Here is a 21,132-nt window from a genome sequence, read left to right on the forward strand (position 1 = left end):
GGCCTTCGGGTTCACCTCGAGGTCTCCAGCTCCCATGCCTCTATTTGAGTCGTCAGTAGGAATTGGCTTTCAGAAATATGCCTTTGGCCTACTCTCCCCTTGCTGATATAAGTACCTTGTACTTTTTGGTGAAGTTATATTTTGGAACAGTGACATCGATTTGCAACGTACGGCATCTACCTGTATCTACTCTCTCAGTTTCCATTGTTCTTTGACATGGCCTATCCTTACAGATAGTTGTACATTTATGAACCTATGAGCTGCTGCTCTGATTTCTCCTTAGATTAGATTGTGGAGTCTTGGAAGGTTTAACAACTCCCTCAGTAGGGAAGAATCACGAGGCCTTTGATGCTTTAGGCTTCTTGGAAAATTATAGGGAAGGATTTGGGTTGAAAGGTTCGGATTTGGGAGTTGATGAAGGTTTTATGGAAACGTATCGATTTCTAGCGGTGTCGAGTACATATGAGATCTGAAGGTCGGTGTGGATTAGGTTGGATACGTAGGTTGGGCAATGTTTCGAAAGATTTTTGACTGGAGTAGATTCTTTGGAGGTTAGAACGCTTGGTTAAATCCCACAGTTCAATTTCGTACGTCCAGACTCCGCAAATAAAGTGTTTGCCGTGATTTCTTTTGGTTAGTTTATCAATCAGTTATTTAAGTTGAGTTTGTGGGTATCAAGTAAGACTTGTGTCGAAAGGTGATACGGCGGAGGATAAACAATTGTTTGTTGGTTGAGTCTGGTTCTCCATTTCTTCCAAACACAAGATGTCCCAGAGGTTTCTGCAGGCCACCACTGAGTTTGAAGAGTATCGAGATAGATATGCCTGCAAAGACGGTACCAAGTATGCGGACACCTCCTTCGGCCTAGGATGGGGGAAAATGAGTTCCGATTTGTACTTAAAAGTGCCTACTAACTTTACGATGAGCGATTAGGTGAATGGAAGGATGCTCTTGTGTTTTCAGTGCAAGCTCGCGTGACAAACTCAACTCAAGTGTGATGATGAATGATTCTGGTGCTTTCGACGATAGGATGTTTTGTCAAATAATGGCATTAAATTGATAGGGATGACGTACGAAGGGTTTTATGGGGTTTTGGAACAAAAATAATTTAACAAAAGTTTTTATAGAAATTTTTTAAACAATCGTTTAATTGCAAACGTTTTCGACATAATAATACTACTATTTACTAAATGCTAATAATAAATACTAAATACTAATACTTTAATATTTCCAGGCGTTTCAAACCGCTTTGTCCGCATGCATATCCTCTTCACTTTCGTCAAATACTTTTGCCCAACTTTCCCCTGAAGTTCTTTGAAAGTCGGGGGAGAAAGGTTCACGAAGACAAACTTTATAAGACTCGTACAATGACATTTCGGTTGAAAATTCGTTGTCAAAAACCACGCCCGAACGGTCTCAAGGTGTTAGTTTAGTACGCGGTTAAACGTAGCCGCCGACATGGTGGTTTTTATTCCAATGAGGAGAGAAATCGGATTTATCGAGCGTAAAATACTTCCGCCCTTTATAGTGATGAAACGTTCGTTTCTTCCTGAACCTCATCATCAGTGTCAAAGAATATTTTCCTTGGCGCATTCAACGATTAATCCGTTTATGTGTGATTTTGGAATGGACATACTTTTTCAAAGTTAATTCCGTTTACAGGAAGGTTTTGGCTATCGCACTTGGTACACATTCCAGAATGTTCTTAACGGACTAAAATCCCGGGCAAAACACTCTAACACTACGGCCAGTGCAATACACGAGGAAAGCTAAAAAGCCAGCCAGGACGTTCAGACGAGGAGGAACCGGGGCCATCGTCGTTTGACTTGGAGGGTTCTTGGGATGGGAAGAAGTAGAGAGGGCAGCAGGGTTACGATGGGTTGAAAAACTGGAGTGAAACTTGAGGAAGCGGGTTCGGATCAATTCTTTGACGAAGGTTAAACTCATTGTGTATGGTGAGGTTGGAGACATAGTAAGGTGTTTGGAGAATTCTTCTGAGGACTTTCGATTGTAATGCTTGGATTTGTTGGATGTTAGATGGCTTGGTGGTACCCCACTGGTCCTTTCCGTATGTACAAATAGGACGAAAATGTACAGATTTTTTTCTATACGGTCGTGTCTAATTTCGGTTCTATAAGACTTCGAAGTTGTCCAAATCCTCTATTTAGTTCTTAACGCTGGAGCCTTGTGTGAGGATTCCTCGTGGAAGTATAGCCGTAAGTATTTTACTTGTTTAGATGTCGATACTTCTTTATTGCTAACGCATAGATTCGAGCAAGGCTGTTTGTTTAACATAAATGTAATTTGGGTGCATTTGTCCTACTTCAGTTTCATTTTCCACCATTTTTAAATGAGCTTAAGATGCTCCTGGATATTGCCATTATTTAGCTAGGATTTGGGTTTGGAGATACAATTGCAGTATCATCTGCATATAAGGATGGTGTCGGGATGAATCAGCAGGTCAACGGTATAAATTGTATATAGGATGGGATCAAGAATGCTCCCTTGTGAGACGTCCGCCTGGATCGGTCTCACTTTCGAAAACACGTTGCCTCACTCTGAAGCAGAGAACTAGTTTTGCGATAAAACTGTGAGCTTTTATATTTCCTACTCAAATGACTACCGGACAAAGTGTTTTAGCCTAAAAGAAAATTTTAAAATTATATTTGGTATTTATTTAGTTCGAATTTATATTCTCTTCGCCTTCTGCGGGAAATGAAGTAGAATTTAAATATTTGTGTATGGTTTTTTCTTCTTCAAAATTCTTCGCATCAAACTTGTCTGGTTGGAAAAAGGAGCATTTATAAAAGAATTATATTTTTTCTCTTCTCCTCCCTTCTATTTTCTTTTTATTTGTATCCCCTTTTTATTTCAATCGAAGCAGAACGAGAGGGTTTTATTAAGACCCTATTTGTAATAATCCTAAATGAAGACCGCCGACAGGAGTTTATGAAGAGTCTTGTTATATTCCAATAAATCTAAGCGGATCTATTAAAGAACCTCAGGAGACCACTTGAGTCAGGAGGGGTTTGGAAATTATAACATCATAGCAGATCATGGAGAGGGGTCGCCTGCGGAAAGGGGCTGCCTGAGGATGAAAGAACCGCCGGTACGGTCTACTTTTGTCGAGATGGTCTCTAACAATTGATAAGTATGTTTTGAAACTTGTAACCGGGCAAATAGGACTGAAAAGGAGAACCGTTTGGTGGATAACGATCCGTGAATCCTCCCTTTACCTTGTCACTATTTACAAACTAACAGGTGGCCCACTTACTGCTGACCCCACGGATAATAAACCTCGTTCTACCAGCACAATAACCGGCGGTAGAAATTTCTTTACCTACTTTTACCTCCTTCTGATTATATTAACGTCTTTCTTTCCAGGGACGGCGGGAGATTTGCCAGCACCGCCGCCGCCGACGCAGCATCCCAAAGCACATCTGCCGCTTTTATATTTGTGCGCGCACGCGTGCGTCTAATAATATTAACGGTGCTTCCCAACAAAATGATGAATGGGTGTCCCCTAAGCGACGCCATCCTAGTGGTAAACTGCAGTCCGCCCCCCCCCCCCCAAATCGCACCCGACATCATCCTAACTTCATAACCATAAAAATAAAACCGGTTTTGTGACAGTTTTTCGTTGGATACAAATCGGAATTACAGAGGAACTTCACCAATGGATCTGTGACAGGGTTAGTTTCCAATCGATAAAGGCGAGCCATACAAACATGTTTTTGTCACAGTACTAGGAGTCCGATTCAATTCAGAGATCGCGTGGATCCGAAAATTAATCAAAGTCCTAAAATATCAATTCAATCATAATCGTGAAGTCTAAACATACTTATTTGCGCCCCGAAAAATAATGTTCTACCCACATTTTTGCAAATTATCGAATGGTTATTTATTAACCCTATATGGTCCAATGTGCCTTAGTGCAAGACGTAATTCATCGATATTTTTGAATGTTAACGGGAAATCCAGTGAGTTTAGTGATACGGAGTATCGATTGGTGAAAAATAAATCAGTGGCCCCAATACACAGTGCAGAAAAAGCAGAAACCGCCATAAACTCACGTGATTTCCTGCTAACCTTACACAAAATTAAAGTTAGCATGGCTTTGAAGGAACTTTGGACAAGAAATGGTTAAATTATAAAACTGCATATAAAAATTTTATGTTTGGCAAATATTACAATTGATAGAAGATGCAGTGATGGGGGTGAATAGCCAAGTTGGGGATAGAAGATTCCAAGAATTTTTAGACTGGCGCCAAAAAAATCAGTGTTGCCAATACAAGGGAAGAAACATTGATGGAAAAACACTGCGCCCACTCTAAACTCACCAGATTTCTTGCTAATCTTAACCAAAATTGCTAAAGTTATCATTGCTTCAATGTAACTTGGGTGAAGAAAGGTTAAATTATAACCTGGATATGAAAATTTTTATATTTAGCTAATATAACTATCTATACAATTCTTTTTCTCTTTTTGAATTCCAGGTTCTAACAGGTTGGTATGAGAGATTTTGTTTGATTTTATTTTTTTTTTGTTTAACAATTTCATGAATCAGTAAGCGTGAATTTTATGTTAGGGATAATAAATCCGTTTATAGAACGAAAATTGCATCCGAGGTGTTGGATACTATGTTGGATACTATTCCATTCTAAAATCCTATCTGATCGTTTTTTCTGTTATCTACCAAACCTCAACCTCTTCTATCCATTTCATCCGCTTTAGTTTTCCTTAAGGGTCCTCCTAGTTGGTTATTTTTCAGCATATGCACGACAAAATTCCCTCTCTTCAGACCCTTACCTTTGCTGACGATCCAGCAATCCTCTCGTCTTGTTCTAGCAGTTCAATCCCTCCAGGACCACCTCGACCTTAGAACCATAGTTGCTTAAATGGAGAGTAGAAATAAATGAAAACAAATTCCAATGTGCCCTTTACTCTCAAACACAAAATAGTCCATCCTGTTTATCTGAATCGAATTCCATTTAAATAAATTAATTGAAATAGTTGGGACTGTACATACATAGGATAAAAAAAGGTTGACGTGTAATCCATTTAAGCGACAGAAATGGCAGAATTGATAGTAACCACACTCTACTCACACCTCTTAATTATTATTATTATTTTTTACGAGGGTTCGCAACAGCAGAGGTCATATAAACCCTCAGGGTGCCAGTGTTTTTGAAACAAAGCCCATTTGTAAGTATGTCGGGGACAGGTCGCAAGATCCAAGGTTGGAGAGTGGAGAGGTCAAATAATATTGAGGGTTCCTGCTTTTTGAATTTGATTCATAATATTTTTAGGTGAATTTAACCTTAACGTCTTTCTTAAGGACCTCCACTAAGCTGGCCGAACTCCCCTCTAATTAGACAAATTTAAGAGAAGAAACATTTCTAAGTTTGCCTGAGGAGGTCGGAATTTTTTGAGATTTAGAATTTAAACGCTTTTTACTAATGAAACAGATTTTATTGTGTTTTTTGATATGTGTAGAAACGAAAAAATGTCTTTTATGAGGGCAAAGTGCCATGCTTAAAACAAACTTTTGTCCACTTAACCTATGTAATAATATAATTTAAGAAGAACAAAAGCCATGTATCTACCTACTGACTGGCTTAATCCATCTAATCTTTATAAATAAAATTAGAATGAACTTGTTTGCAAAGTTCTGTAGTTGAAAAAAATGGTTTTTTTCCTGTAATGCTTTTCTAACACGTTCAGGAGGATGTGGCGACCCTAAACGTTACTTATTATTTAGAGTTAAGGGAAATAATGAACATGTTAGCGTTGGGAAAGTGAAGAGGGGGGTGTTTGGCGGCTGGGAAAAAGGAATAAGGGAGGGCTCGGATTTGAATGAATTTCCCTAAAAGGGGGGAAAAGGGTGTCGGCTGTGAAAGCGATGGAACGGGGAAGAGAACGATGGCTCTGTCCCCATGTAATGGGGGAGAATTTCAACAAAAGAAAAGCCGTGACAATGCTACGGCATAGAACGCCACTCCACGGCCAGTAACTATTACCTGCCTCGTACCCTTGTCCATCCGGCCAGCTATAATGTGATTACATGTGTATTTCTACCCTCTGATCCTCGATGGCATTCATCGGACGACAATCGGCTGACGACGCTCGCTTTTTCACGCGCATCTCATTACCCCTCGGTTTACAATAGGAAGAGGCCATTTTTATGCTCGTTTTTATGGTTATTTCGCACCACTTTCGCCGACCATTATTGAAATTGTATATTCATGAACGAGTGTAAAATAAAATCAATATTTGTTTGTATTTTATTAACCGATCTCTTTTCATGGAAAAACTAGATTTCAATTAGCGAAATGTGATGCACATAAAATATGCTGTACTTATATATATATATATATCATCAGCCAGTGGCACCAGTGTACAAAGTTTCACTAAATCGATCGAGAAAGTTTGTCAAAATTCTACTAATTTACTAGTACTTGTGATAATGAGTTAGATTCCTATTTTCTATCCTAGCAGTTTTGGGTTCAAATCCCGGCAAATCCTAATGAATTTTAATTTATAATCCTATGAAGAAAAGTATCCTGGTGATATCTTCGGTGGCTGGACACAGACACAGTTCTGGGTAATGAAAAAAAGTGATAAACTGGCCAGAGGAGGACTGCAAGACCTATTGGCACACAACCTACGATGATAACAAGGATAAATACATCTTCCATCCTTGATAGTACATAACAACCAAAAGGAGAAGTGTACCGACTCCAGAGGTACACAGATGGTTTCAAAGCAAATGGAGGGACTGGGTTAACTCTGTCTCAGCTCAAAATATGAGGAATCAAACTTTTCAATAACGTCCATTTCGGTCTTTCAAGCTGAAATACAATCTATCAACGCTTACGAAAAAATATTAAAAGAGATTAGGTTAAGGTAACCAGTAGTACGTAAAATGGTCTAAAATACTCAGTGAATCAATCCAAAACTCCAAAACCTGACGAAACACAAAAATCTGACTTCTTGAGCGTCAGGACATGAATGGATTGTAGGTAATAACAGAAAAAACTGATGAGAACATCTGCAAGACCCATAAGCCCAGAACCTAGGAGGATAACAAGGACAAATACAGATTCCTCCATCTCACAATGGTTCCATAAAAAAAGTACAAGTTGACGTACTCCAGAATTGGCAAACCACAGTAAACACTTACCAGAACCCACGCCAAAGCTGGCACTCGCTACAGATAGATAGAGTTAGTGGAGTGATAGGGCTTTATCTGGGAAAACATGTATACAACATGAGTATATACGGAATGATGACCCAATTTGTAGGTTATGCAATGAGGAGGAAGAAACGACTACCGTAGGGGTGCCAGGTACGATAATTAAAAATGATTTCGATTAAAGAAACCTCACCAAAACTGACAAACACATTGCAACATCTACACTAAATAGAGGTCACCGGCATCATCACAAAATATATTCAGTGATGAACATATTTGTAGGAAGAAACCCGACTTAATTGAGACGTAGCCTTCGATATCAAGAAGACCTGGGAAAAAGAATTGCAGCAATGACAGTCAATGTCTTAATACTTTTTAAGAAAAGGATCGATTCAATTGAACTGAACTAAGGAAGTAGGAAAAATACAATAAGCCAGATGGCTGCCGTGTTCGGGGTGTACAAAATCACTGTTTCCTAGAATTTCATCATCATCATCATGCAGGAACTTAAAGAAGGAAGTTTTTCTCTATTAAAATTTCTTCTCCTAGTTCGTCGAATCGGTGTAATAATTAAAAGATATGTACATACATGACTATCTCATGTTTGAAAGAAAGTATTTATATTAAAAGTCCATAATCGAGGTGGTTGTTTGAATAAACAAGTATGTATTTCCAGTAGATAAAAAGCCCTTTATCCATTTCCATTATAACTAAGGGAGAAAAGAGAAAAGTCCCACCCACCTCTGAGCCCACCGGGCGAAATTGCTTTAAAAATACAAACATATATATTTATAGAGGCTTAGGAGGGATAAGTGAGAGGTGCACGGTCGGGAGTACGTACATAAGGGAAAAGGGAGGCTGCGGCCTAAGTGTAAACACAAGCTTTGTGTGTTTGAAGGAAAGCAAGATCTCATTTAACGCTCTTCAAAGGGGAGCAACCTAATCACATTTCCTCCAACCCTACCGCCGCCACCACCCGACTTCGCTACCCCTTTCTCTTCCCTTAGTCATTTACTCAAGGCGCCTGTTTCTCCCCAAACACCGGTTCCACCACCCGAGCTAAATATGGAAATTTAATTTAATCTCTCCCCAGGCCAAAACCCACCCAACGGCCTACACTAACCACCGTCATCTCTTATCCTCCTCCCCGACGGCACGACCTATCCGGGCATTACATTTTACCTTTACCTCCCCCTTCCATCTTCCACTTATATGTCTGTACAATCCAACACAACCCATCTATTTAAATCTCTCCCCTTTATAGGGTGCAGTATATAGCAAATAAAAAACTATTAAAAACAATAAAACTATTTATTTCGCAATCAATAACACTATCTCAATGAATCAGCCAGGGTTCATAAACAATCTTCATATATAACTTGAAAAAAAAGGATCTTCGGTGAGGTCACAACTGAACGGCATATTTTCCTAAAATTAATAGGCCCTGATGATGACGATATAATCGTCGAAAGCTCGGCAAAAACTTAAAGAACTGTCTTTCTGTTGAGACCTCACCGAAGATACTTTTTTCCTAGTTGTTCAACAGCAGGTCGATACATCATCTCATCTTTAATCTCCATATTTACTTTTTTTTTTAATTAATAAATCTCCTAATGGAACCCCAAGACCAAAAAATACAACACCCCTGGTGAGAGAGCAAACGTCTGCAGAAATCTGGTGCAGCAAAGCTGGAAAAATATTGTTGAAAGTATCAATAAGCATGTGAAAATGGAGTGAAGGTACAATAAATTATATCAAGAAGGAACCGTACATATTATTATGTTACTGTGAAGGTTTCTTCTCGCGGGGAAAGAAAAAGCCTAAATAGTGATCTATGTGCTGATGAACATGTAATTTGATCGTTACAGATCACTTTGGTCCGCCTATCCTCGCTGGGTCGGTTGCCAGACACGTTTCGGCATATGAACACCATCAAATAAGTGTCACTATTCTTTCGAATATGGACTGGAATATGTCAGGAATAGGTCGGTTTTTTTTTAAGAGGCCAAGGAAAATAATCTTCGCCCCGGTTTGATTCTTTCTTCACAAAATAATTATATATTGCAGTTCAATAGATAAAAATTTCCTCGCGAGCGTAAAGTAGGTTAAAATATTTTTTCAGCAAGAAACAAAGTTGGTATTCGCTTTCTCCACCTCAGAAAACCGTGAATACACATTTTAGGGTAAAATCACTTAAATCGTCATAACTTTGAAAGGACTCAACTGTCTACAAAAGGAACTACAACTCTACAGGAAAATTTAGAACCTTATAACCTATACGAAATGCTCAAACCTGGCCTTTGTAAATAAATTAGGACTGGGGATATCAAATTACGTTCGACATGATTTTGCTGATTTGACGTAGGATACAAAAGTAGATATTGATCTTTCAAAGGTTATAATATTGAAGATATTGAATAAAATCCAGAGGAGTTATCAATTAAAAAAAAAAGATTTAAAGGGTGGTTAAAACAAATCTGAATTATTAAACAAAAATTTGAAAAGCAAATAATATTTTTTTCTGTCAAATTGTTTTTCGCCTGTAATTTTTTTTTCGAAAATCACAAAAACAGTGATAACTTTGGAACGGCTCCACTGATCTACAAGAAACTTCGTAGAACTTTAGACCCTTATATAGACTGTAGGTAATAGCATAACTTTGACTTCCATAAATAAAAAAAGAATAAACTGAAACGTCCGAGAAGTTTTTCTTAAGTTCATCCTTATCATTCTAACTTATAATGACACAAAATCTGAACCTTGTTTATAAACTCCGAAAGTAGTGACGATTCTAATAACGTCGGATTTGAACAAAATGATACAGAGGAGTTATGAATTTTATGTGGAACAGTGGACATAGGAGAAGTAAAACGTCCCCGGCTAATTTAACCCGTCCATAAGTTTCTATTTGTTGTTTCCTGTAAAACTTCATATTTAAAGGCTTGAAAGTCTCCTTAAAACAATTCATTCAAAAATTTTACTTATAGCGGGTTTTTTTAAAATCTTTTATATGCTATGATACATAATAACCTTGAAAAATATGCCAACCAAGAGCTGAATTTAAAAAATTACCTAAATCATAATTAGTTAATAAAGGTTAAGTTAATTAATTATAATTTAATTAAGCAGTCTCCCCAGTATGAATTTATTATTTTATCATTGTTTATTATTTAATCAAAAATAATGGGAAAAAAATTGGAAAGTGGTTTGACCCCTGGCCCGTGTCACCCGACGGGTTAGTTTTTTCTTTCTTTTTTACGAGAGTTCTCAACAGCAGAGGTCATATAAACCTTCAGGGTGCCAGTGTTTTTTAAAAAAAGCCCATTTGTATTTACGTCGGGTTTGAATGCAGGGCAGCTGGATTCGAACCAGGGACCTTTACCTACCGTGATGAGTGCCGTGTCAACCAACGCCTAAACCGTTGCGGCTACAGACGCCCCTTTCCGACGGGTTAGTTTAAGCCCTCCTGAATGACAGGAATTACTTCATCTTATATGAACAATATAGGGATACATAAATTAATTTAATTTTTTTTTCTTGGCTCTTAGGTTCCATTGGCAATTACGATCGAAAACGTGTCTAAAATATTTTTCTACCAAGTATAACAATAAAAAAAATCGTGAAAATCATGATCCAACGCCCATAGCCTTCCCTTGTATGTATTCCAGCAGATTAACCAAACAAAGTACAATTGTTTGTTCGAAAAGTCTGGAATTATAGCCCAAATCGAAGTTCAAACATAAAAACACTAAAAAAATAATCGGTACAGATGTTTAAATATGATCATTGACATAGTATTAACATAGTTTAACTTTATAAGCGTAAAAATATGTAAATTATATTAGTAGCAAGTGCTCAAGGCAAAGATAAAACAGACCTAATCGATTGGACGTACACAAATACGACACTACTTTGGAAACACGTCTTTTCTCACTAAACCGGTCAAGGAATCGGAAATCCGTGGAAATTATTCTACCCCCGGGGAAAACAAATTCCCTGAGCGTACTATTAAATAATGGGAATGAGCGGGTCGACGGCTGTAAACATGTCAGACAGATCGAGGGGCTTTGTCCATCTCTGCCAAATCCTTCGTCTTCATATTTTATCTTCTTAACTTCGTAATAAACGGCCTCCCTCTAAAGATGTGTTTTTTGTACATAGAATTGCTTATATACGTATCTACAATATATATTTTCAAGACACTGGTTATTTACAATTGATAAGATCATAGGTTATTTCTTACAATAAAGAACTGTATTTATTCTAAATATAATCTGGCCAAAGTATACTTCATTTTGGGGCGTTGGACAGGTCAAATTTAATACAAAGAAAAAATCTTCCGGTATTTTTTGACTTCCAAGAAGCACATTTTAAGCATTCTGTCAATTGCAATTGATCTGAGAGTGTGGACGGTTAGAAACTGATCACCGCGACCGTTTAATCTCGCTAGTTTATGTGTTATTTAAAAAGCCTTTCGCCTATGACGTAAACAAGCCAGATTAAACGGACAGGGTGATAAGTTTCGAATTAAATTTTGACGTTGAAACTATTAGCATATTCTACAAACAATTAATTAAGGTTTTTTTTTTGAGATGAAAAAAAGTTAATGGCACGAGAGGGATTCGAACCCACGACTTTCGGCTAGATACGCCGCTGCTCTACCACTTGAGCTATCGTGACTTCGATCCACTTGGACATCAACTCCCCATCTCAACCCCACCTTATGAGTTTTCCCTCCTTTTGCCATTTTTCAAATGTCGTGTAATCGGTTTGGATTCTCGACGACAATTGAAATGGCGACGTAGAGCTTTAGTGAAGTGTACTATTAGTGAATTTAAAGAATATGTTACAAATGTGATCACATGATGTTTTTTCACACGGCCACAGCACTAACACCACTGACCGCACTGCACCCGGAGTACACATGCCATGAGAAACCAGCCAATGCTGGCATTCTCTAAAAGGGATTATGGGGCAAGGTCTCGAGGACATCATCATGTGCTCTAGCAGTAGTATTAGAACGTATCGAAAGGGTGGCGTGAAACTTTTGGGACAGGGAATGGATCAGGAAAAGGAGCTTTGACAATTTGTCTATGGACTTTTGATTGGGAAGATTGGATGCGCTGGATGTTACATGGCTTTGAAGAACCACACAGTTCCGTATGCCCAAAGTGGTCACAGTAAAGTCTTTTATGAGGTTAGTTTAGTGATGGCAGTTGTCATTCTGGTCCTACAAGTCTTCACAGATGACAAAGTCTTCTGTTAAATTGTTGTCTCTTAAGTCTTAAGTCTTTCGCGTGAGTTTGCTGTCTAGGTATAGTCCTAATTAATTGACTTGAATGTAAATCGGTATCTTTTGTTGTTGATGTACAGTGGAGGGTAAGACTGTTTTTTCATTTCGAACGTACACTGAGTACATTTTACTTCATTCAATCTTGTTTAAAGACTAAGGTGTTTTTGGTTGATGGAGGTAGCTCGGATAGAATTTGAATTAGAGGACAAACTTGCGGTATCGTCTGTGTAGATGCGGATGATGATATTGGGGTGTAAAGTGTGTAAATGTGGGACAAAGATGCTCCCTTGTGGGATGCCGGCTGTAACTGTTTGACTCCCAAAAATTCGTTGATGTACCTCACTCTCAAGCAGTCTGCTACGAGACTATTAGTAAAACATCAAAAGTATGAACGTCTGTGTTTACGATGGAATCAAAATTGAGTCGGTTGTTAGGGATAGATAAATGATTAATTAAATTTTAATTGGGAAAACAGAAGAATGATCTCATTTGCTCTGCCTCTCTGTTTCTGTAGGAAGATTCTCAATTTGTACATTTTCCACATCCGGGTAAAGGCAGTGGGACAAACCGTTTTCCGATATTTTTACAACGAGTCAGAGCAAATATTTGTAAGTTGTGCCAGACGGGGGCGAGGGCGGAGAGCCCAGGGGGCGTTGTCTGATTTATATACGTGCGAAGTTAGGGCTAACGTCCTCATGAGGACGATACACAGAAAGAACACCCCTCCCCACCGAAACTGAATGGAGGTAAGAGACTAAAAGTAAATAATATCTTCTGCTCCAGTTCATAGTCCCAGGGGGAAGAGAAAGCCCTACATAAATAAGTACTCTTCCTCCACAACCCGACAGTCGGACCTAAAAGCGTCCTAAGTTACGACTGAAGGGATATTAAAAAACTGGAAATCTGACTCCTTCCTTCTACACATCACTCTTTACACTTTGCCCCATTAAATAATACCGATCTTCCAGCCCCGACCATCTTTGCATTACTCTTTGCCTTTTTACTTTTTCCTTCGTATTTAGATACAGTGATAAACTGAGCACTGTCGGCCCTGGGAAAGGAAAACCGACCTTCCCACTTTACTGCGTTTCTTTTCCGTTTGGCTTGACATCACTCTTTTCCGGATAAAAAAGGAACTTTTCCTTTATTCATTTCCCTTTTTAAGGCATGAAACAAAATAAAACGTCCTCCTCTTCCTGACATTTATTAAACCTACTCTTAATCTCTTGATATCTTTAATAACAAAATTGAAAAAAATAACTAATGATATATGAGTTTTTTTGCTCTACTGATCCGTCAATTCTACCGTTTAAAAGTCGGACGAATCGACAATAAACCCTGCTTCAAAAGGGTTGAACCATTTAAAAAAATGTAATGAGATATTATAACGATAATTTTTGTCAATATAATAATTGACCGATTAACAATAATATTCAAAAGGGGGTGAGTTGGTTTAACAATAACCAACCACAACGGTGATGATAACCACAGAATCACATGACATTAAACCGATTCATTCGTGTTTGATCAATGCGTTGTTTTAATTGTCACGATATTGCTGTTTTAAATAACATCAATTGAAAATTGAATTCCGCTGAATCTATTCGACTGTTGATAACGATTGTGAATTAATTTATATGTCCAGTTCCCCGTGGAATATCGAGGGTACTGGGGGAGTGGACGACATCTGGAGAGTAAAAGGAAGTTATTAGCGAGAATGGAGAGGGTTCAAACCCGCCCCAAGGAATATCTAGTACTCTGGAGGAGTGAATATGACAAGACTAGTAACCTTTTTTCCCACAAATATAATTTTTAAATTTAACAAAAACCATTTTTGAAAATTGCAAATCAATTTGGTGTCGCCAACCTTTAAGCTGTTTGAACACTCTTGTATTTATATTCTATGTTAAAAACTACCTTCCAAACTAACATAAATGTACCAACTAGGAAGAAGGATTGGTGTGTAATGTTTTATGTTGTAAATTGGCGATGGGAGGACTTCCAGCTCGATCAGAATATCGCTTCTCCTGGGAAGTTGTATTTTTCCATATTTTGGTACACTTTTCTCCAAAACTCTTCATGGTGGTGTGACTGATTCTTGTTTCATTTTGCGGAGCAATAATGGGTAAACAATCGTTTGTGAGGATTTTTAAATGAAAATATCCAGGATGGGAGAAATAAATTCTTTTGTTAAAGAAAAGAAAAATTTGTCGCAATTTTAGGTTGTTGACAAAAATTAACGCTTCGTTATTTTTGAAAATCCCAGCTTTCGAATTTTCAGTATGTAAAGAAGAATTAAATTTAAAAAATCTGTTGTAATACATGACATAAATTTTTGAGTAAATGGTACCGAAAGAAGGAGCAACATTTTGGCCTCCCTTTGAACAACTAATACCTTAAAAAACTTGTGATTTATTGTAACCTTAAACTTTTATGTTTAAACAGAACGTGGAGATTCTTCAAAATGAAACGCAAGTTAAAATTAAAATCCGTATAGTATGGATTTATGTGGAGTAAAAGAAATTAAAAAGGGAAACCACCCCTTAAAACGGTTTCTTATCGAGTTAGGCTCAAAGAGAACAAGATGATAAAAACTGAAAAAGAAAAGTTGTGCTTTCTGACGAGTTGTTTTCCCAATCAGGAAAAAGGAAGTTATTATGCGATCGGACTTAAGAAATTGCCAAAATACTCTATTGCTTGTGAAAAAGGTATGTTTGCCGTTGTTGCATTATTCGACCCACAAGGCGTTTAATTTTTTCCCTCAAAATGCTATACTGAAAGTGTCTAGACTGGGGGTGGCTCATAAGCCGAAATCCCTTCGTCGTACGTTGAATCAGGCGGTTTTGCTGTACAATCAGCCGCTGAAAAACTAGCTACCCCGTCCCAAGTCGAGTGGAAAAATTTTTCCTGAACGTTATAGCCTCAGATTTTTTATCACAGTAAAATCAAGAGGATTTAAGTGTTTGTAATGTTCAGCATAATGTTTAATGATATAACTTATTTCCAGGTGGGAAAGGAAAACTAAAAAGTATAGTTTTAAGTAAAGCTTTTTATTTCTATTCGGAAGAAAGTAAATTTAGTTTAATTGCCATTTGTTGTACACGCTTTTGTGGTGGGATTATAAGCGTTGACATATAAAATGGGTTGTACTTGCATCGTTGTGATGATACCCGCGGAGCAAGTGGTACTTGAAGGCTCTGGGGGCACCGCAGCTCGAAATGCCCGACCCTGTTCTACAACAGCTGTTCGCCGGTGCGTGAGGTTTTAATTAATTTATAAAGAGCGGGTAAATTAGTTGTCTAGAGTTTTGTTTCGCCGGTTTCACCCTCTCAGTATTCAGACGCTTCAGGCGCAGGCTAAATGTCCTCAAACTCATTTGGAGTTACCCACCGAATCATATCACACCCCGTCTCGACGAGCCGTTTTTCCCACGGTTCAAGACCCATTTTTGACGCTTTGTAATTTTTAATTTTATAATCAATGAGGGGAGGGGTTGAAAGAAAGTCCACTGATCAGCATTTATTTCTGTATTATGTAATCCATGAATGACCAATCGGATGATCTATTAAATATTAGCATTACATATTTTTTAATTGTTGGGAAGATTTAAGCAAGTAGCAGACATTTGTGTTGACATTAGTTAACATAACAAAACGCCTGGGTTGTTCTCACTCTCTGACATGAGATGAGTTCTCCTCCTCGATTTTCGCTTTTTGGTAAAAAAAGTACATCACATATCGTACTCGCTATGAAATCCCATTAATCACCGTTACATCAAGTTAACGTGTGGCTTGCATATTACATGACACCCGTTTTGCCGTAAATAAGAGATTCTGTCAGCGAATGATGATAACTTACCGGTAGTTCGGTGGGCGAAGACATAGTCAAGAGCGAACAATGCGTTGGGAGGATTCTTCATGAGGCCAGGCATGCCTGTTCGTTTCCGGAGCAATGAGGAGGACTCCCCAATGCTACCCTTGAAGTCTTCTTGAATCTACCACCACTACATATCTTCATCCAGGAAGAAGCTGGCGGCATAATACACAGGCCTGTCCAAGCCATGACTTCACGTGAAAATCCGTAGTTTCTTCGTTACCATATCACAGAACCCAACATTGAAGATGGCGTTTGACAGATCGAAATGATCGGAAACCACTAAATTATGGTTACCACTGTATTTCCGGCGGAGATTGTGTCCATGGAAAGCTGAGTCGCATCAAAAGGCTGGGTTTTATCAACAAAAGGATAGTCATCAAAGGCGACTACCACATCGTTAAGTCCTTAGCGAATTTGGACACGCATTAAAGCCTTTTCAGACCTTGGGTAAAACAATGGTTTGGGCACAGGGCATCTAGGCCAGAGACGCAACCTCTAAGTCTAGAAATTAACCGAGGGCCGTTCAGTCAGGATATCGGTCCTGAACTCTTTTTCAGCATATCAAATGGCCAAAGAAAATTGAGAGAATAAGTGCTCAGTTCAATGGGAATCTATTCTAGGACAGACTTGCGAATGTGGTAATATAAGAAAATGCGTAAATGGTATAAGTGCGTATACCGCAAACTACGAACACATATAGACTCGTAGCAGCAGAAAAAACCCTATAATATTAAGAGTGATATCAATCACAATAAGATATCATTACAAAGAAGACGACATAATCGGATATATGCTGGTACTAAAATTGTTATTTGATGTTTCGACACTGTTACTTTGGTCGTATCAGTCCAACAAAATACACAACTGAGAAACAGGTAGGCGACAAAAATGGCTACCGAACTACAGGTTCATCACCTAATAGGCCTCACCAATCTAACAATTTGTTTCAAAACTTGATTTTTATGTATCAATTTCTTTAGCACACTTTAAAAGTTTGGGCTACTATTGCCTTCATATTTCGTTCGGGGGTAGATCATCAGTTTTTAGAGAAAGAACGAAACCACGAGGATACCTATCGGCCATGAACCCTTTTGCGGAATTCCAAATTACCAAAAAATAAGTCCTCTCTAAAATGAAAACTTCAGGATAGAGGGGGAAAAATTAATTAAACACTACCGCAGAGACTAGCGGGACAAATACTAAACCTAAGATGTGTAAGGAGTAGGACTACTGACGGCACACTGATGACTACGGAGTCGTATAGGCTCGGACCAGAAGAAAAAGCCTGTGCAGATATTTCCAGAAGAGAAAGAAATAGCGGAATATGTCTCTACTGAGATTCCTACTCCTGGAAAAGAAAAAGCCTGAAGGCTACACGGGAGACCTTAATAAAGCTGTACGATTTGATAAAAAGCCTCAAGGACAGAAGCTCTAGGCAATCTTTAACGTTTTAAAGTAACTAGAGATTTCAAATTGGACAAATCATAGCGATAACTTTTGAAACATAAAGAAAAAAGATGCAACTGAATAAAGGACCTTGGTGTTGCATGTGCTGCGGAAGGAAAAACATCTGGCGAAAATATGGCTTATTCTCATATTGAATAACTGTAAACGCCTGGCGATTATCCGTAGCGCGTGAAATTACTCGGCACAAAACCGTTCTCAACTTGGAAATCCGGCAAAAAGGGTGATCGACTGATTGGAAAAATCATTCCCGAATCGTCTATGGGAAAAGTTTCAACAACTGAGAATACAGATGATTTGAAAATATGAAAATCGTATTTGGAAATACACAGGTCATTTATTGATTAGTGAACTAGAAATGATGATTTTATCGAAGGGTGTCCAACCCTTCTCGCCTTAGGTAAGCCGCTTATCGTGTATACGGAATCAGATGTCCTGACAGCGACTGATTGTGCAGCAAAACCGCCGTTGGGCCCCGATTCAACAGACGACGAACGGATTTCGGCTTATGAGCCACCCCAATCTAGAGACTTTCAGTATAGCATTTTAAGGGAAAAAATTATACGCCTTGTCGATCGACTAATGCAACAACATCCGACTATTTTGGAAATTTCAGAAGTCCGATTGCTTAATAACTTCCTTTTTCCTGATTGAGAAAACAATTCTGCAAAAAGCACTACTTTTCTTTTTCAATTTTTACCGACTTGTTCTGTTTGAGATTTACTCGCTAAGATACCGTTTTAAGGGGTGGTTTCCCTTTTTTATTTTTTTACACCACTTAAATCCATACTATACGAATTTTAATTTTGACATTCATTTCATTTTGAAAAGAGTCTCTTCGTTCTGTTTAAGTATAAAAGTTTAAGGTTACAATAGATCAGCAGTTTTTCAAGGTATTAGTTGTTCAAAGGGAGGCCAAAAAGTTGCTCCTTTTTCGGTACTATTTATTCAAAACTTTATTTGATCTATTATAACAGACTTTTTAATTGAATTCTTCTTTACATACTGCAAATTCGAAAGCTGGATTTTCAAAAATAACGAAGTGTTAATTTTTGTCAAAAATGTGAAGCTGTTTATTTTACACCTTTTCTTTAACAAAAGAATTTATTTCTCCGATCCTGGATATTTTTATTTTTAAAAAACTCTCACAAACGATCATTTACCCATTATTGCTCCGCAAAATGAAACAAGAATCCATTCTATATGACGAAGGGTTTTAGAGAAAAGTGTACCAAAAAGTTGAAAAATCCAACTTCTCAGGAGAAGGGATTTTCTGATCTAACTCGGCGTACTCCCATCGCCAATTTACAACATAAAAACCTTACACACCGATTCTTCTTGCCATTTGATACATTTATGCAAGTTTGGAAAGTAGTTTTTGACACAGAATGTAAAAACAAGAGTCTTCAAACAGCTTAAGGAGTGGCGAATTATACATTCATCAAGGCACAAAACAATTGATTTGTAATTATCAAAAAGTATTTGATTCATTTTTAAAGCTTGGCATCTCATGGCACCAAATCCATTCTATGGAAAACAGGCTGTAGTTTAATTTAAAAATTATCATTCGGATCCCAAAAACGGTCGCTACTCCCTTAAAGCTAAAGACATAACTACTGGGTTTTGTGACTTCCTGCCGATTTTGGCTTTCCGACCAATTTACGATATAAAAACAGACAGACTCTTCTATTCAGTAAATAGACGGTGTTTTAGTTGGGCAGATAATTTTTGAAAAATATCATATATAAAAGACGACAGCCTTCGGTGTGAAGGCGTAGAGTTCATCAAGGCAAACAGGTTGAACTTTCAGAAAATTATTTGAGCCTCTTTTAAAGTTTCGAATTTCACGGAACCATTTTCATTTTATACAAAAAATGTTGTAGTTTAATAACATAAAATGCAAGTTTTGGTCTGAAAAAGGGTTACTACCCTATAAACCTTTCTTCCTGCCTACTCGCATGCAACAATCCATGTACGATTTTCTAACACTAATCAAAGTATACATATAATGAAATATAAAGTAAGCAACTAATTGCTAATACAGGAAATGTTAATTGACTTTTATTATTAGCGTATATTCTGAATATTAAAATGAAATAAATATATGAGGGTGCCGAATTTTAAATTGTTCTGTGATGGGAATAACTTTTGTTCATGTATCTGTCTTGTGAAGTGTCGATTAAGTGTTTTATCAACAATCGACTGTATGACCTCTACGTTCCCAACACTACTTCATAACCATCCTAATTCGGGAATCGGACCGACGAAGAAAAGGACAGAGAGAGATAGAGAGACAAACAGGCGAAAGTGATTTGGACGTAAATTATTAGCTTTCAAGCTTGTTAATAATAAGTATTTAACGAATTTCTTTACCTTTGTGCGGGAGGTCGTCGGGCGGCGATGACGTCGTCCAGGATGTCGCGTGGCCGAGGCCGTGATGAGTCAAAGGCTGGTGATGAGGAGGTATGAGCCCCTGCTCGGGCCTGGACAGTCCTTGCAGCATCCCTGCAGACAGACAACACTGCTCTTACCACCCAACACTTCTACCGCCGGACACACATAAATTTCTTTTCTTTGGATATACCAAAATAAGCGATTTAGGACGTTTTGTGCATCTAAGAAAGGGGGAATATTTTAGGATGGCATAGGAAACTCGATATTTTTCTTTACGATTAACCATACTATCTTTAAAATAGTGCTAATCGGCGGTCATTTTCAAAATACTGTCGAACACATCGACCTTTAGGTACTTACAAATCAGCCAGTCACTTAGCAGTCTTTGTCCTAAGATCGTAGAATCAACGCAGAACATTATTTTATGGGAACATACAATTTTATAACGGAAGGGACAAGTTTGTTATGTTAGCCCTTTATGGCCTAATACTGTCTTAAAGCAAGACTAACACAAGTATTTTGGTTAAAAGGTTAAATCCTGCAATAGTGATAGAGAGTTTAGATTAGAGCCAAATAAATCAGTGTTGCCAATACATGGCATGAAACATCGAAGAAAAAACACTGCCCCCCCCCTAAAACCACAGGGTTTTCTCCTAACTTTAAACAAAATCGTTAAAGTTGATGTTGTCTTGAGAAACCTCGGACAAGAAAGGGTTAAATTATAAACTGGATATGAAAAATTGATGTTTAGCTAATCGATACAAGATGCAGCGGAGGGGTGAATAGCCATGTTGGAGAAGATTTCAATATGGAGATTGTAGATTAGAGCCAAATAAATCAGTGTTGCCAATACACGGCATGAAACATTGGAGTTAAAACATGCACCCGCCCTAATCTCACAGGGTTTTCT

At 38.0% G+C, this 21,132-nt stretch overlaps 1 protein-coding gene across 3 annotated transcripts in view; it reads right to left on the bottom strand.

Annotated features, from left to right (window-relative positions):
• LOC106668889 (paired box protein Pax-6-like) overlaps window positions 1-21,132 on the bottom strand; it is a 211,194-nt gene that overhangs the window by 99,629 nt on the left and 90,433 nt on the right. For 2 of the 3 annotated variants that reach the window (XM_024226155.1, XM_014398043.2), the window contains exon 2: window positions 20,202-20,333. In XM_024226155.1, coding sequence (XP_024081923.1) covers window positions 20,202-20,331 — 130 coding nt within the window. In that variant the 5' untranslated portion in view covers window positions 20,332-20,333. Of the gene's footprint in view, window positions 1-20,201; window positions 20,334-20,582; window positions 20,607-21,132 lie in introns of those variants that run through there. The other variant, XM_024226154.1, reaches the window with a different exon arrangement.

Source organism: Cimex lectularius, unplaced genomic scaffold (genome assembly GCF_000648675.2).
Source record: "Cimex lectularius strain Harlan isolate CLEC.00 unplaced genomic scaffold, Clec_2.1 scaffold66, whole genome shotgun sequence".
Taxonomy (NCBI): Eukaryota; Metazoa; Arthropoda; class Insecta; order Hemiptera; family Cimicidae; genus Cimex; species Cimex lectularius.